Below are 17,393 nucleotides of genomic sequence, written 5' to 3'. Positions count from 1 at the left end.
GGTTTTTGTTTCTTGTTATTTGCATTCTTGAATGGCAAGAGAAAGTGCAAAAAACAAGGGTAAACTTTAAAGAGACCATGAGGCAAGGACCGATTGTAGAATGGGAGAGACCACAGCAGGCTCTCCATCATCTCCCACAGCGTCTCCTCATCCAGCGCCGTGAGAGCGGAGCCTTGCGGCATTGCGGCACCGTTCCGCCATGGCTGGGCACTGGGAGGACCCTAAGAGGGGCAGCCATAGGGGTGGAGTTGTCAGGGAAGCAGGAGCCCAGGAGAGCCAGGGTGACACCCTTTTAAAATCAACTCTGTCGTAAAATTAGCAAGGCACACTCTTTGCCAGTCAACCCACGGTCCTGAGATGTTTACGGCAAAGGAAGCAGCTTGGTAAAGTCTGCAAGGACAAACTTGCCCCTGTATCACAGGACAAGATCTGCTTTTAAGATGATTATACTTATGCTTTGATGTACTTACACACTGAAATGAAATTCTGATTCAGCTGTAGAATCCCATCTTTTTGCAGCAGTTGAATGGATTTGTTTCCATGCATTCCATCAGATTTTGAATGATAACCTGGTGGCTGAGCTAGTGAAGTTTAGCATATTGACAAAGAAGTGTTGAGCCTAAAAAGTACTTTGTCCTGTTAAATATTTGCTGGTTGGGCTTTTTTTTTTTGGAGTGTAGTGGTGACACAGTCTCTGCTCAGTGCAACCTGCAGCCTCCACCTCCCGAAATCAAGTGATTCTCTCAGCCTCCCTAGTAGCAGGGATTACAGGTGTGCACCACCACACCTGGCCAATTTTTGTGTTTTCAGTAGAGACAGGTTTTACCACATTGGCCAGGCTGGTCTCGAGCTCCTGGCCTCCCGAAGTGCTGGGATTAAAGGCATGAGCCACCGCACCTGGCCCCGATTGGGCTTTTAAGTAAATATCGGAATAAAAGCATTTCAAATGCTAAAATAAAGTTTTGGGAATGATGCTCATTCAGCAAATCTTCGATGACTATCTGTGGGCTAGCCCTGGGCTGAGTGATGATGACACAAGGTAATGAGTGATGACTTGTGGCCACCAAGGAATTCTCAGTCTAGTGGGAGAGACAGTGAAGTACAGTAAATTGTTTTCCAGCCTCAAATAACCTATATGTAAAATATATTAGTTTATGCACATTTGCCTCTTCCTTTTTCTTAGCCATGAGAATTCTAGTTGGCATATAAGCAGATACAAAGCCATTGCCATTGACAACAGATAGAGAAAGGGACTGTAAAGAGGAAGGTGCTGTAGTCACAGTTAAAATCGTTAGTGGTGTGTGAAGTATGAGAGCTCCAAGTGTGGGGTGAGGTTGGTGAAAGCAGCCTGTTGAGGATCTGTGGAGAACCTGGCAATAGGCCCTGCAGAAATCCGATGTGTGAGGACCTTAGTAGTTGTGGCCTTGTGACATTGTGCCACTGGGTCTGAAAAACCCACTGTCTCATTGGCCATGGCATGCAAAGTAAACTGTGCTTGTACCCATTAATCACAGATTCTTCTATTGAAGGGCTTTTTTTTTTTTTTTGTCAGAGAAACCCTCAGATTGGTGCAAGCATAGTAGGCCTACTTCCACAAGGAAGCAGCTGCTTGTTTAGCTTGGTGTGTCAGGACAGGCTGCCTAGGTGAGAAGGATGTGGGCACTGTAGGAAAGTGAACAGAAGCAGGTGGGTGGATGCAGACGCGAGAGCTCAGTGTAATGGGAGGACAGGATGCTGGGAATGTGGAGTCTCCAGAAAGGCAGGACTGATTTAGAGGAATGGATAACTTAAGCCATGGTTAAGTTTATGGATTGAAGAAGGCAAATCTGTTTGATGTAATCCTGATCTTTTTACTAGCATCGAAAACACTGAAATCTGTTTTTACTTATTAATTTTTCTGTAGGATAAATTCCAGTTTACTAACTATATTTTCTTCTCTAAAGAAAAGGGTTGTTGTTACCAACTTGAATGGTCACACCGCCCGAGTCAATTGCATACAGTGGATTTGTAAACAGGATGGCTGTAAGTATTAACCAGATAGTTAAAGTTGATCTCAATTGCTTTCTGATAAAATATGGTTAGCCATTTTTTTCTCATCACTTCTCTTAATTTAGCGTTACCTTATGTGATGTTATGCAATTGGAGAAACAGAAGAAAAATGGTATTCCCAGTGAAATATCTGAACTGTATTTTTACTTTGTAGCAGTTGAAGCTTGGATTATACAGCAGTGCTTAGGATGAGGGTAGTGCAGCCGTAGACTTTGGCAGGATCCTGTCCCACCTCCCCAGTTGCCTATAACGTTTATTAAAAAAACTTGTAAGCAGGGCCTAGACTGAGGCTGTGTTTTAGAGACTTGGTTTCTTGGTCTGTTTCTGCCATAAACAAGCTATTGCTTTTTCTTTCTATTCTTTTTTCTTTTATTTACTTATTTAAGTTTTTTTTTTTTTTTTTTGCCAACTAGTTGGAGACTAGAATATTTATTTTTTTAAGAGACAGGATCTCACTTGTTGCCCAAGCTGGAATACAGTGGCTCCATCAGAGTTCTCTGCAATAGCTGGGACCACAAGTGTGTGGCACCATGCCTTTCTAGTTTTTTAGTTTAGTTTTTTTTTTTTTTTTTGAGATGGAGTCTCGCTTTGTCACCTAGGCTGGAGTGCAGTGGCGTGATCTCGGCTCACCGCAAGCTCCGCCTCCCGGGTTCACACCATTCTCCTGCCTTGCTCTGTAGCCCAGGCTTGTCTCATACTGCCAACCTCAAGCAGTCTTCCCTCTTTAGCCTCCCAAAGTGCTGGGATTACAGGATGAGCTACTGTACCCGACCAGCTATTGCTTTTTTAGGCAAGACATTGCATCTCTATTGACCCTAGTTTGCACCTTAATAACATCTGAGAAGTAAAAGATTGGACTAGATCAAGGGTGTCTTAGAGGTTTGTAAGACCTATGAGATCAAATTATTTTCATAATGATATCAAGAAGTTATTTGCAGTATTCATTCTCATTCTGTCATGAATGTACAGTGTTTTCCAGCAGCCACATGATGTATGATACTGCAGCAGATTAAATACAGAAGCAGATATGAAAATCCAGCTATATTCTAATAAAATCATATGTTAAAGAGATTTGTGGGAATGTAAAATAGTTCCTCTCTTTCATTAAGTTTTTGTTTTGGAAACCATTGGGGTTTTTCCCCATCAAAATGTTATATATGTTCACACATCATAGAACCCATTGTTATTTTTAAGTAAATGGTTAAACACATATTTTTCATATTTCTCAGTTTTAATTTCTAATGTGGTTAATATTGGTACATATGGTTCATATAATCAAAAGCTTTTTGGGGTCCTCAAAAATTGTAAGACTGTAAAGGAATTCTAAGACCAAAAGTTATGAAAATTTCTGGACAAGATTGTCTCCAGGTCTCTTCCATCTCTAAGATTCTGACTCCAGAATTTTCAGTTAAAATATTGGTTTCCTTTAGATGGTGCTCCCAAAATCCTATGATATTTCTTTAGTTATCTTAAATATACCTATTGTAGTATTGATATGGGTTCTGAATTAGTTTTATTTTTCATTCCACACTCATTTGAGGGCATTTTGAGCCAGGCACAAATGCAAAATTTTCTGAATTATTAAGACTTTGCTATGATTTTATAAATGATGTTAAAAAAAGTTTTAATAAGCTACTTATTCCATTTGGTTCTGTAGGATTAGTCACATGTTAGGTCAATAAAAATCATTAAATGGTAGAAGGGATGCCTGTTAGTGTGGATAATAAAACATAATTGCAATTATATTAATTGCCACCAGATAACGTCAAAGACTGACTTTCAGTATAGGAATTTGTTATAAAATATTAATTTAGACTTGTATGTTTTATCTTCTGTTTAAAAGTGAGGTTACATAAAATGAATTGCTTATGTATTACTGTAATCTATAACTATTATGATTGATTTCCTTTCATTGAACTGCCAGATAATGCAGATAGCCTTTCCAACCCTTTATCGGTGATATATAAAATTTTAAATTTTGTATTTTTAATGTGTCTGAATTTTAACATTAGTTTTATGTATAGACATTCTTAAAATCATATAGTTAAGTGGCTTAATTGCTGTGACACATGAAGTTGAAGCCCATGATCACAGTTGGCTGGCAGCAGAGTTAGGACATGAACCTGGGCCTTCTGAATTCAAATGTAATGCTCTTTAGTCCAGCTGCTTCCCTGAAACAAATAAAAAGAAAATCCAAACCCAAATTAGGTTATTTGCCCCTTTTTTGGTACTACTTTTTCTTCTGTTATCACTGAGAAGTTGCAAATATTTAAAAGATCTATTTTGAAGTATGTCTCTAATTTCAACAATAAGTCATATTCTTGGTAGTAGCACCTGACTACAATGTTTCATATAATGTTCCTGCCAAGAGTGTTTAGCCTGCGTCTAATCATGAGGAAACAATCAAACAGATTGAGGGACATTCTGCAGAACAACTGCTGGGTACTATCATTGTCACAAAAATGAGGGGGACTAGGAAACTATTCTAGATTAAAGGAGACTAAAAAGATGTGATATCCAAATGTTCAGTGTATTTCCTTAGATTCTGAATCCCAAACAAAAAAAGTTTTAAAAGGCATTACTGAGAGAATTGGGACATTTTATATACACATTTCTGTGTATTATATAATAATACTTATCAATGTTAGAATTTTTGAATGTGATAATTGTATTGAGGTAATATAGGAGAATGTTTTTGTCCTTAGGAGCTATATGGTCTTTGAGGATCAGAGATCACAGTGTCTACCACTTATTTTTAAGTAGTTTGCCTCCTAAAAAGTGTGTGTGTATATATATAGAGGAAGAGTGAGATATTAAGCAAATATGGCAAAATGTTACCAGTTTGTGAATCTAGGTAGAGGGTACGGGGGTATTGTTTTTTGGTGTAGCTTGGAAATTTTTAAAAATTGCAGGAAAAATGAATAAAGATATTTACTGAGATATAATTTTTTTCAGCCCCTTCTACTGAATTAGTTTCTGGAGGATCTGATAATCAAGTGATTCACTGGGAAATAGAGGATAATCAGGTGAGTAGACATGTTTATAATCATAAGAAATGACTTTTTTTGTTTGTTTGTTTTTTAAGAGGTAGCGTTTCACTCTGTCACCCAGGCTGATGTGCAGTGGTGCGATCGTAGCTCACCTCAGCCTCCTAAGTAGCTGGGACTACAGGTGCCTGACACCATGCCTGGCTGGTTTCTGTGTGTGTTATTTATTTATTTATTTATTTATTTATTTATTTATTTATGTAGAGATGGGGTCTTACTTTGTTCCCCAGGCTGGTCTCAGAAATGACTTTTATATATACTTTTATTTTTAATTTTTTTCTTCAACTATGTTGTTCTTTTATGAAGTTAATCTTGCTCATCAGCAACACAAATGCTGTATCTTTTATACTACACAGGCCCCGTACCCTTTGCTCTGATTTCTACTCCCATATTTGTATGCTGTTAACTGTCTCTGTGAATTTCCTGTCATTTTGGAATAATTTTCAAACTATTCTTACTTGGGCTGATCTGTTTTCAATGCTTTTGGCATACGAATATAGATTTACAAGACTCTTCTCAGTGCTACCCCACACTTCTGTCATGTTATGTTTTTAAAAATTCTCTGATTGAGCTATAACTGTGCTTAAAGATGTGAAATGAGTATTTTCAATAGATTTAATTTTTTCAGGGGGTAATGACAGACATGTTAAAAAAAGGTTATAAATACAAAAAGTATAAAGAAGGAAAAACCTATACAAAATCTGAGCAGAGTTAACTTCCTGGTGAATGTCATTCCCCGTCTCTAGTTATATGTGTATAATTATGCATAACAGAGATTCTATTGTATCCGAGGATTTTTTAAACCTTTTTGAGGTGAGATCTGGCTGTATTGCCCAGGCGGGAGTGCAGTGGCTGTTCATAGGTAAGATGATAGTGCACTATGGCCAAGGACTCCTGAACTCAGGTGATACTCCTACCTCAGCCTCCCAAGTAACTGGGACTGCTGGCACACACCACTGCACCTGGCTTAAGTGTTTTTTTCCAAGAAGTCAAAGGCTAATGATTCTGAAGAAAGTTAGTGTACAGACCCTTATACATGGGTATTATGTGCACCTTCTTTAGTGGCAGAATTCTGTTTTAAGTATTATAATTGGAAAAACAACTGAGGAGACATTTAAGGAACACCACTATTTCAGCTGTTTATAGAAGATACCTTTTAAAAGAAGCAGTGGAATGTCACACATTTGAAACTTAAAAAAAGATAAACCCAAAACATCAGTAGAAGGGATGCCAGAGGGAATAATCTTGATGCCAAGCAGATAGACTTGATAAGCAAATGGAATTTCCCACTTCTCTTTGTTATTTTTCTATTTTGCAGCCCTACTTCATTTAGGCAAGTATCATGAGTGGATGCTAAAAGTACTTAGTAAAAGTTTGATGGGGAATAGAATGTTTACTCAATCCCAAAGTATACTCATATTATCACAAAAAAAAAAAAAAAAAAAAATTAACATCACAGTGAAAATACCTGGCAGACAATACTTCTACTAAATATGAAGGTTAGCTTCACTAAAACTTGGACAAACTGAAATCATGTGCCTCCTGATGGGATGCGCTTATGTAGTAATGCTATCAAAATGTATATTCTGAATCTCTTCGTAATGAAAATCACCCTAATCCAAAAAGAGGAACATTCCACAAAGTTGACCTATATTCTTCAGAATACCTATTGTCTCCTCAGAGTAGATTCCTAGATATGAGATTGCTGTGTCACAGGGCATGCACATTTTGTGTGTTGTTAACATGGTCAAACAGACTTCTTGAAACATTTTATTCTTTTCAACTTAGAGGACCTATTTCTGGCTCAGCCATTTTATTGGCACCTTTATCCAATTAAATAAAGGTAAAAAAAAAATCCTGTTTTTTTTTTTTTTTTTTCACAATGCTTCTGTCATTCTTTCTGATTCAGCTTTTAAAAGCAGTCCATCTTCAAGGCCACGAAGGACCTGTTTATGCGGTGCATGCTGTTTACCAGAGGACGACATCAGATCCTGCATTATGTACACTGATCGTTTCTGCAGCTGCAGATTCTGCTGTTCGACTCTGGTCTAAAAAGGGTTCAGAAGGTAGGTTTGGAGATATGATAATCCAGACAAACGAAATAATATTTAACAAATGAATGATGAGTAGAAGAGCATATATATAATTCTTTAAAACTTTCGAGCAACTTTAAAAGTACTATAATTCTGGGCCGGGCGCGGTGGCTCACGCTTGTAATCCCAGCACTTTGGGAGGCCGAGGCGGGCGGATCACGAGGTCAGGAGATCGAGACCACGGTGAAACCCCGTCTCTACTAAAAATACAAAAAATTAGCCGGGCGCGGTGGCGGGCGCCTGTAGTCCCAGCTACTCGGAGAGGCTGAGGCAGGAGAATGGCGTGAACCCGGGAGCCGGAGCTTGCAGTGAGCCGAGATTGCGCCACTGCACTCTAGCCTGGGCGACAGAGCGAGACTCCGTCTCAAAAAAAAAAAAATAAATAAATAAAAAAAAAAAAAAAAAAAAAAAAAGTACTATAATTCTAATCTAAATTTTTCTTTTGCACTTATTTAAAATTCTCTATACCAAGACTTTTTCATGTAAGTCATTTTGCTCTCTGTAACATCGTTAAAATTTGGCCATTTAACTTCACATGGTCAGTGGGGGCTCAGAATTGACTTCTCTCATCTCCCTTCTGCTACCTGGGGCTGTGATGATGCTATCCAACCTGTCTAGTTGGATAAGCTCTGAGGTAATTCATTGTGTTTTTTATTATTTCTTAGTAACGTGCATTCAGACTTTAAACTTTGGAAATGGATTTGCTTTGGCTCTCTGCTTGTCTTTTTTGCCAAATACTGATGGTGAGTATCCTGTTAACTATATGTTAAAAGGGCAGTCTATTTGCATACTGTCATATGATTAGAACCTAAAAGAAATGTATTGGGTCTTAATTTTGTATCTAAATGTTTCTATGAAACAAGATGTTAATAACATACTTTTATTATAATAATCGAATGATCTGAGTATAGAACATAAAGTTAAGGGGGGCTTATTAGGATTTTGATAGCTATTGATAATTTAAGTGACTTACTATGTACTCAAGATTGATAGTGTTATCAAATATACTGTGGATGTATATAGATCTAATTTGAGGAAAGAATCTAATTCTTTAGAAGGTGAAGGTCTGGGGTAAGTTGAAAAAGTGTTGAATGAAGATGGCATATGAGCATTTCTCTCAAAATGATAGCCCCTTCACATCTCGCATAATGACATTTTGCCCAAGACCACTTAAAATCTGCAAACAGAAAAATTTCCCTTTTGCTGTGAAACCCATCTGTACTTATCTTTGAGTATCTTCTACAAAGATAATAGCCAGTGTGAGTGAGTCAGCCTCTTTGCCTCCACAGTTACCTGGAAGACTGGCCAGGTGGAAAGAGGCAGGGGCTGGAAGCCACCAGCCTCTCTCGCCCTCTAGCAGCTGTGACCCTATGGTTTCATGTTATGCTTCCATTCTGTGCAAGGCTCTGTGGAAGGAGAAGCTGTACACATTCTGGCATCATAACAATTTCATTTCTTCCATCTGCATGCAGGCCAAGTCACTGGAGTTTTGTTTTTATTGTTTTTATTTTTCTTTTTTCTGTAGTTGATCTAAAGTAAGAAAATCTTTGAAAAACACATTGGTGGCAAGGCATGTCCTTAGAAAAAGTCTCTTATCTAGCAGAGTCATCAGGGCTGCCCTTTGGTAATGCAAATTATTAATGATTTTTTATCTTATTAAAATAGTTTTATAGTCACATCTTTCATAGCTTTTAAAAATTTTTAAATTTAAAGTTTATTTGTTTATTTTTTAGAGACAAAGTCTCATTCTGTCACTCAGGCTGGAGTGCAGTGGTGATCATAGCTCACTGCAGCCTCAAACTCCTGGGCTCAGGTGATTTTCCCACCTCAGCCAAGTAGCTGGGACTACAAACATGCTCCACCACGCCCAGCTAATTTTTTTATTCTTGTAGAGACAGGGTCTATTTATGTTGCCCAGGCTGGTCTTGGACTCCTGGCTTCAAGTGATTCTCCTGTCTTAGCCTCCCAAAGTGCTGGGATCACAGACATGAGCCACTGCGTCTGGATCCCCTTGCATAGCTTTTTAAATTTTCTATTTTTATTTTTTGACACAGGGTCTCATTCTGTTGCCCAGGCTGGAGTGCAGTGGCGCCATCACAGCTCACCTCAGCCTCCTGAGTAGCTGGGACTCCCAAGCACATGCCACCATGCCTGGCTAGTTGCCTTGTATAGCGTTTTAGCCACATGCTTAATTATATGCTCTTTTATTTATTTTTATTTTTCTTTTTTGGGATGGTGTCTTGCTTCGTCGCCCAGGCTGGAGTGCAGTGGTGCGATCTTGGCTCACTGCAATCTCTGCCTCCTGGGTTTAAGTGATTTTCCTGCTTCAGCCTCCTGAGTAACTGGGATTACAGGCATGTGCCACCACGCCCAGATAATTTTTGTATTTTTAGTAGAGACAGGGTTTTGTCATGTTGGCCAGGCTGGTCTCAAATTCCTGACCTCAGGTGATCTGCCCACCTCAGCCTCCCAAAGGATCACGCCCTACGATTACAGGCATGAACCACCACACCCAGCCTTTTATTTTGTTTTAAACAAAATAAAACATAAGGTTTTCCAACAAAACAAAGTCCTCAAATTAACAAACATACCCTTAAATCTTTGTGCATTAGCCATGATGGTAGGGCTCATAGTAGCTGTTCATTATTTAGTTGTCTTAACAACTTTTCATCTTGATCTTTAGGCTGACGTGGTGAAAATGCTCTCTAGTTCCTCTTGAGCTTATTTTTCACTTCTATCATAAATGTCATAGAATGGAGAGAAGGACTGGATTCTCACTTAATAGTCATTATATTTACCAAGTAACCACTGAATAGAACGTTTTAGAGTGTTCATTGTATTCCTGCAGACATTTATTGAGCATTTTCTTTTTTTTATTTCTTTTTTTTTATTAATTTTTTTTTGCACACAAAACAATAAACATTTTCTAAAAATACATACAAACAAAAAGATGCATATCAAACATATTAGGAAGGTTGCACATGGGATGACGGGGAATAGAAATGGGGAGTGGGAATTAAAGAAAATAAATGAGAGAGGGACTTTATATGGATCAATGATAATAATCCTTTATTTGACAAAGAAGAAGGAGAAGGAAGAGGAAGAAAAAGAAAGTGGGATAAAGGATCAGAAAGGGAGGAAAATAGAAAAAATTAGAGTATGACTCCAGGGTAGACCTGTTTTGTTGTCACTGGGTTGGTTGGTTGGTTTGTCTGTTGTATTTTTCATATGTTTCGCCATGATGGCCAGGCTGGTCTCGAACTCCTAGCCCGAAGTGATCAACCTGCCTCCGCCTCCCAGAGTGCTGGGACTACAGGCGTGAGCCACCACGTCCAGCCCCCACATTGCTTCTGGCCTCCGTGGTAGACCTCCCAGACGGGGCGGTCGGGCAGAGGCACTCCCCACATCCCAGACGGGGCGGCCGGGCAGAGGCGCTCCTCACTTCCCAGACGGGGCGGCCAGGCAGAGACGCTCCTCACTTCTTCCCAGACGGGGCGGCCGAGCAGAGGTGCTCCTCACTTCTTCCCAGACGGGGCGGCCGGGCAGAGGCACTCCTCACTTCTTCCCAGACGGGGTGCCCGGGCAGAGGCGCTCCTCACTTCTTCCCAGATGGGGCGCTCGGGCAGACGTGCTCCTCACTTCCCAGACGATGGGTGGCCGGGCAGAGGCGCTCCTCACTTCCCAGACGATGGGTGGCCAGGCAGAGGCGCTCCTCACTTCCCAGACGGGGCGGCTAGGCAGAGGCGCTCCTCACTTCTTCCCAGACGGGGCGGCCGAGCAGAGGTGCTCCTCACTTCTTCCCAGACGGGGCGGCCGGGCAGAGGCGCTCCTCGCTTCTTCCCAGACGGGGTGCCCGGGCAGAGGCGCTCCCCACTTCTTCCCAGATGGGGCGCTCGGGCAGACGTGCTCCTCACTTCCCAGACGATGGGTGGCCGGGCAGAGGTGCTCCTCACTTCCCAGACGACAGGTGGCCAGGCAGAGGCACTCCTCACTTCTTCCCAGACGGGGCGGCCAGGCAGAGGCACTCCTCACTTCCCAGACGGGGCGGCCGGGCAGAGGCGCTCCTCACTTATTCCCAGACGGGGCGGCCGGGCAGAGGCGCTCCTCACTTATTCCCAGATGGGGCGGCCGGGCAGAGGCGCTCCTCACTTCCCAGACGGGGCGGCCGGGCAGAGGCGCTCCTCACTTCCCAGGCGGGGCGGCCGGGCAGAGGCGCTCCTCCCTTCCCAGACGATGGGCGGCCGGGCAGAGGCGCTCCTCACTTCTTCCCAGACGGGGCGGCCGGGCAGAGGCGCTCCTCACTTCCCAGACGATGGGTGGCCGGGCAGAGGCGCTCCTCACTTCCCAGAGGATGGGTGGCCGGGCAGAGGCGCTCCTCACTTCCCAGACGATGGGTGGCGGGGCAGAGGCGCTCCTCACCTCCCAGACGATGGGTGGCCGGGCAGAGGCGCGCCTCACTTCCCAGAGGGGGCGGCCGGTCAGAGACGCTCCCCACCTCCCAGACGGGGCGGCAGCCGGGCAGGGGCTGCAATCCCAGCACCCTGGGAGGCCAAGGCAGGCGGCTGGGAGGCAGAGGTTGCAGCAAGCCAAGACCACGCCACCGCACTCCAGCCCGGGCAACACCGAGCACCGAGTGAGCGAGACTCCGTCTGCAGTCCCAGCACCTCGGGAGGCCGAGGCGGGCAGAGCACTCGGGGTCAGGAGCTGGAGACCAGCCTGGCTAACATGGCGAAACCGCGCCTCCAGCCAAAGGAGAAAAAGCAGGCAGCGGTGGTGGCGCGCGCAGGCAATCCCAAGCGGGGGCAGGAGAATCACCGGAGCCGGAGGCAGGGAGTCTGCAGCTAGCCGACTAGATTCCAGCCTGGGCCACAGAGGGAAGAAAAGAAAAGAAAAGAAAAGGAGAAGGAGAAGAGAAGGAAAGGAGAGAGGAAAGGGAAGGGAGGGGAGGGGAGGGAAGGGAAAGGAAGGGAAAGGAAGGGAAGGAAAGGAAAAGGGAAAGGAAAAGAAGAAGGAATTGAGCATTTTCAATTATTCGTGTAGTGGTGTGGGAAATTGAAGTCAAGATTCTTTACTTAGAGCTTACAGTCCAGTACAGTTGATAATCATAACGTGGTGGAATAGAGAACTCACAGTGAAGCCTGTTTTTTTTTCCCCCAGTACCAATATTAGCATGTGGCGGTGATGATTGCAGAATTCACATATTTGCTCAACAAAATGATCAGGTAATAATGTTTAGTAAGAGGCTGGAATTATATTCTGCTTAGTTATATGTCAATACAGACTATATCCAGATTACAGAATTTTAGGGAATGTTCTAATCTAAACCAAAATAATCCAATAGAATCTTTTTTTGACAGTCCTCTGTTAAGATGGTTGTCTACTCTGAACACCAAGTAACTGCTGCCTTGACCATCAGGCTCAGAGTTGTTAGGGGGAAACAGGTCATTAGGTGGAGGAGGAGAGACGGAAGATGCTGTGGTAGTTGTTTTTCTCTTAAAAATTTAAACGAGATATAACATACCTACAGTGACGCATTCCTAGTAGTGTTTATTTGCCCTTCTGAGCTTTACTTAGATGTTGAGTGGTTAAACTAAAGGAGAGAAATTTAGAAAGGGGTTGGTTAACTCTAAACTCATTTATTTAATAGTGAGGATACTTGTTTCTTTGCATTCTGTAAGAAGGTTAAAAATGGTTGTGAAAGTCCAGCTATTCAACTTTTTTTTTTTTTTTTTTTTTTTTGAGAGAGAGTCTTGTTCTGTCTCCTGGGCTGGTGCAGTGTTGAGAACATGCGTCACTGTAGTCTTGACTTCCTGGGGTCAAGCAATCCTCCTGCCTCAGCCTCCTGTGTAGTTGAGACCACAGGCGTGTATCACCATGCCTGGCTACTTTTTAAATTTTTTGTAGACACAGGATCTCACTTTATTGCCCAGGCTGGTCTCAGTCTCCTGGCCTCAAGTGATAGTCCCACCTCCTCAGCCTCCCAAGGTATTAGGATTATAGGAGTGAGCCACTGCCCAACCCACCTTCTTTTCTATATTATATCTATAGTATGTATCATTTTATATTGTAAACTGGAGTAAATTTAACTGGAGTAAGGGATATGTGTATGGTTTTCTTCCTGGGCTGGTGCAGTGTTGAGAACATGCGTCACTGTAGTCTTGACTTCCTGGGGTCAAGCAATCCTCCTGCCTCAGCCTCCTGTGTAGTTGAGACCACAGGAGATTTAAAATATTTGAGATTACAAATATTATATTATCTACTCAGAGGTGCTCCAGTTAGTGATTTAGATATTACGTGATGGGTTTTTCATTCCCAAAGGAATGCTTTTTCTTGTCTAATCAAATAATGTTCTCAGTAAAAGAGCAATGTCACTGGTATACATGAAGATGTTAAATTCTTACATCAAGCCCAATGATTTTTATCTTACTAGTTTCAGAAAGTGCTTTCTCTCTGTGGACATGAGGATTGGATTAGAGGAGTGGAATGGGCAGCCTTTGGTCAGTATGAAATTTTGCTAATGCACATACAATGGGAACAAGTATGTGTTACTTCCAAGAAAGCAGCCTTTTATGTTTTGATTTTTAAGTTTTCTTTGTATGTTATGTTTTTCTGTTGTCCCAATTAGAAAGGAGGATGCTTATCCCTTCCGTTGTTAGTTGGGTGTTAGATGATTAAATAAATTGGTATTTATTAGATGACATTAGCTGTCTTGTTCACATGCAGACCTTCTTGAAAAGTTCTTTGTAGAACTTAGTAGACTATATATGAGTACTGCATGTTGTAAATATGTGTTAGCATTGTATGCATATTTGTCAGTGTTATTAAAAATGAATATAGATCAAATGAATTGGAGGGTAAGGAAACAAAGTATTGTTTTTTTCTGGAAAATCTGGAAGTATATATATTACAGAGAAAAAAGTCTTATACATAAACTTCACAATATAATGTTTTAAAATTAATACAACTTATTTTTTAATTAGGTAGAGATCTTTTCCTAGCAAGCTGTTCACAAGATTGCCTGATAAGAATATGGAAGCTGTATATAAAGTCAACATCTTTAGAAACTCAGGATGATGATAACATAAGACTGAAAGAAAATACTTTTACCATAGAAAATGAAAGTGAGTAATAATGAAAATATCCGATACAACAATACTTAGGTCTCCTAGTTGGTTGATTTTTTTTTTCACTACCCACCTATGTGAAGGTTAGTTTTTCACAAGTGTCAGATTCCTACCTGAAATTTCTTTTTTCTTTCTTTCTTTTTTTTTTTTTTTGACAGAGTTTGGCTTCTTCACCTAGGCTGGAGTGCAGTGGCGTGAGCTTGGCTCACTGCAACCTCCGTCTCCCAGGTTCAAGCGATTCTCCTGCCTCAGCCTCCCAAGTAGCTGGGATTACAGGCATGCACCACCACGCATGGCTATTTTTTTTGTATTTTTAGTAGAAATGGGGTTTCACCATGTTAGCCAGGCTGGTCTCAAACTCCTGACCTCAGGTGATCTGCCTGCCTCGGCCTCCCAATGTTCTGGGATTACAGGTATGAGCCACCATGCCTGGCCTTTTTTTTTTTTTTTTTTGAGACATCTTACCCAGGTTGGAGTGCAGTGGCATAATCACAGCTCACTGCAGCCTTGAACTCCTTGGCTCAAGTGGCTTAGCTTCCTGAGTAGCTAGGACTATGCCATCACACCCAGCTAATTTTTAAAATTTTTTGTAGAGATAGAGTCTTGCTATGTTGTCCAGGCTGTTTTTCAACTACTGGCCTCAAATGATCCTTCCACCTTGGTATCCTAAAGTGTTGGGATTACAGGTGTGGGCCACTATGCTTGGCCCGATACTTTGTATTTTCCTATTTTTATGTGAGAATGAGTCATTTTTCATATGTGAAATATTTTTCTTCTAAACCATATTAGTAAGATTTTTTAAATTGCTGAGAATAATGTTTAGTGCTTCTCAATAAAGTAATTCGTAAAATATTACTAAATTTGCAGTTTTAGCATAGGAAGACCTAAATGAATAATGTGAATTACTTACACATTTTATTGTCCTATGATAAAAGACAAGCTAAATCTCACCGTTTGAGTAGTATATTTAATTCTGATTTTCCTATTGTCTAGCCTTAGAACAGTATCCCTGCATGGTAGATCCTGTTGGGATGTTGTATTTGAAAGAGATATTTTTGGATGTGTCAGTTATAAAGGTAGTTCTCAGTGAACATTGTTCACCTAGGTGTATTCTGTTTTTTGTTACTATTCTTGGTGGTAAAGTCCATCAGAGTTGAGATTTTGGTAACAGTTTTATGGGGAGAACGAAAAAATGATATAACCAGCATATTAGGAGTAGCTATACCCAAATATGAATTTTTTTCTTTTTTCATTATATTGTTTGAAAGGTCAAAATACTGATTTCATTTTCTTTATTTCTTCATTTATCCTTTTAAAAAATGGGATTTGTATTTGTCCATTCTTATGCTTCTATAAAGAACTTCCCAAGACTGGGTAATTTGTAAGAGAAAGAGGTTTAGTTGACTCACAGTTCTGCAAAGCTGAGGAGGCCTCAGGAAACTTAAATTCATAGCAGAAGGGGAAGCAGGCACCTTCTTCACAGGGCGTCTCCCACCAGGTCCTTCCCTTGACAGGTGGGGCTTAGGGGGATTACAATTCAAGATGAGATTTAGGTGAGGACACAGAGCCAAACCATATCAGTATTTTAGGCTATTATATTCTTATAATTTGAGTGAGGATAATAAGGAGGCTGGCATGACTGTTTTTCCTTCCTCATTGTAGTTTAACAGTAGCTGTGTCAGAAAATTGTAAAAATATAAGATATTCCTTCATATTTATTTATGACCAGCTAAAACAAAATATAAGGAAAAATGTATAGCTGTTTCTCCTATAATTTTGAGCAGCAGTTGAGGTTAAAGAAATTTAGAATGCATGTTCTTTTTTTGAATCCCAACTATCATATTTTGTCCTAATTTTTTTTTTTACATAATTGCCCAACTGTTTTGGTTATGGAAATATTCTTTTTAGAAGAGCTTTGAGGAAATAATACCTTCATTGCTTTTGTTATAGGTGTTAAAATAGCATTTGCTGTTACTCTGGAGACAGTGTTAGCCGGTCATGAAAACTGGGTAAATGCAGTTCACTGGCAACCTGTGTTTTACAAAGGTAGGAAGAAAACCATACACATATCCCTTACTCCAGTTAAATCTTATGGCATGGTAAGCTGACCAAATCAAGTGGAGAATTTTTTTAGTGTGATTAGAAATCTCAAATACATGACATTTTCAAGTTGACAAAGTATAGTACTGCATTCCTGCTCTGCTGGACACTCAATTCCATTGAACATTGAACTCCTAAGTGGGAAAAGTGTAATTCCTGCCATGATGCTGAAACTGCCACACCCCCATTAACTTTTTGTCTTAAAAGTTTCCACTTGATTATTATGGGATTGAAGAAAAACTGACTTTCAAGCCAACTTCACTGGATCCTTTACCCTTGGTAATAACAAAGTTGGTACCACTGAAATACATTATTTATGAGAAAGTAAGACTCTGTTACTCCTTCTTTCTTTTGCCGTTTATCTCCATTTATGGAGTGACAGTTCTGTGCATGTTCAGGCTGGTGCTGGGTGTATAGCTAGGTAAGGCATAGCCTCACATTCTTCCCTGGCCTCTTGCCCAAGGCAATAACAGCAATAATTAATTCTTAGGCAAACCACCATTCAGCTCTTCCTTACATTATGCCATGTTTGCTATAATTTAAAAAACAAAAAAATTGGAATTATAGATATTACAGCTTGCCTTTTTAGCTTACCATGTTTTGGAGCTGTATCCACATTGATTTGTGAAGCTCTAGTTGTTTTTATTGCATGGTAGTAGTCTATTGTCTGAATATACTACAACCCATTTATCTCTTCTAGTGGTAGACATTTGTGGTGTTTGCAGTTTTTTGCTATTACAAATAATGTGCAGTGAACATCCTTGCAGTACCCATGTTGTTTGTTGTTTTTTTCTGGTCATCTACAAACATGATGCTTGTTGATCACCTAAAGGGATTAGGTTTTATTTTTTAGATGGTGTTCTACAGCAGCCAATGAGATTATTGTCTGCTTCCATGGATAAAACCATGATTCTCTGGGCTCCAGATGAAGAGTCAGGAGTTTGGCTAGAACAGGTAAAAATGTTGGATATTTAAGGAAC

The 17,393-nt window shown here is 40.7% G+C and overlaps 1 protein-coding gene across 6 annotated transcripts in view; it reads left to right on the top strand.

The window, feature by feature from the left end:
• The window catches only part of ELP2 (elongator acetyltransferase complex subunit 2), a 47,656-nt gene that overhangs the window by 1,754 nt on the left and 28,509 nt on the right, over nucleotides 1–17,393 (top strand). For 3 of the 6 annotated variants that reach the window (XM_055233819.2, XM_055233835.2, XM_055233843.2), the window contains exons 2-10: nucleotides 1,944–2,022; nucleotides 5,005–5,075; nucleotides 7,006–7,162; nucleotides 7,855–7,932; nucleotides 12,347–12,411; nucleotides 13,620–13,686; nucleotides 14,170–14,310; nucleotides 16,264–16,359; nucleotides 17,267–17,367. In XM_055233819.2, coding sequence (XP_055089794.2) covers nucleotides 1,944–2,022; nucleotides 5,005–5,075; nucleotides 7,006–7,162; nucleotides 7,855–7,932; nucleotides 12,347–12,411; nucleotides 13,620–13,686; nucleotides 14,170–14,310; nucleotides 16,264–16,359; nucleotides 17,267–17,367 — 855 coding nt within the window. The remainder of the gene's footprint in view (nucleotides 1–1,943; nucleotides 2,023–5,004; nucleotides 5,076–7,005; nucleotides 7,163–7,854; nucleotides 7,933–12,346; nucleotides 12,412–13,619; nucleotides 13,687–14,169; nucleotides 14,311–16,263; nucleotides 16,360–17,266; nucleotides 17,368–17,393) is intronic. The other 3 variants (XM_055233860.2, XM_055233829.2, XM_055233852.2) reach the window with 2 other exon arrangements.

Source organism: Symphalangus syndactylus, chromosome 1, assembly GCF_028878055.3.
Source record: "Symphalangus syndactylus isolate Jambi chromosome 1, NHGRI_mSymSyn1-v2.1_pri, whole genome shotgun sequence".
Taxonomy (NCBI): Eukaryota; Metazoa; Chordata; class Mammalia; order Primates; family Hylobatidae; genus Symphalangus; species Symphalangus syndactylus.
The sequence above is the reverse complement of the archived record's forward strand: the minus strand, read 5'-3'. Positions and strand labels throughout refer to the sequence as shown.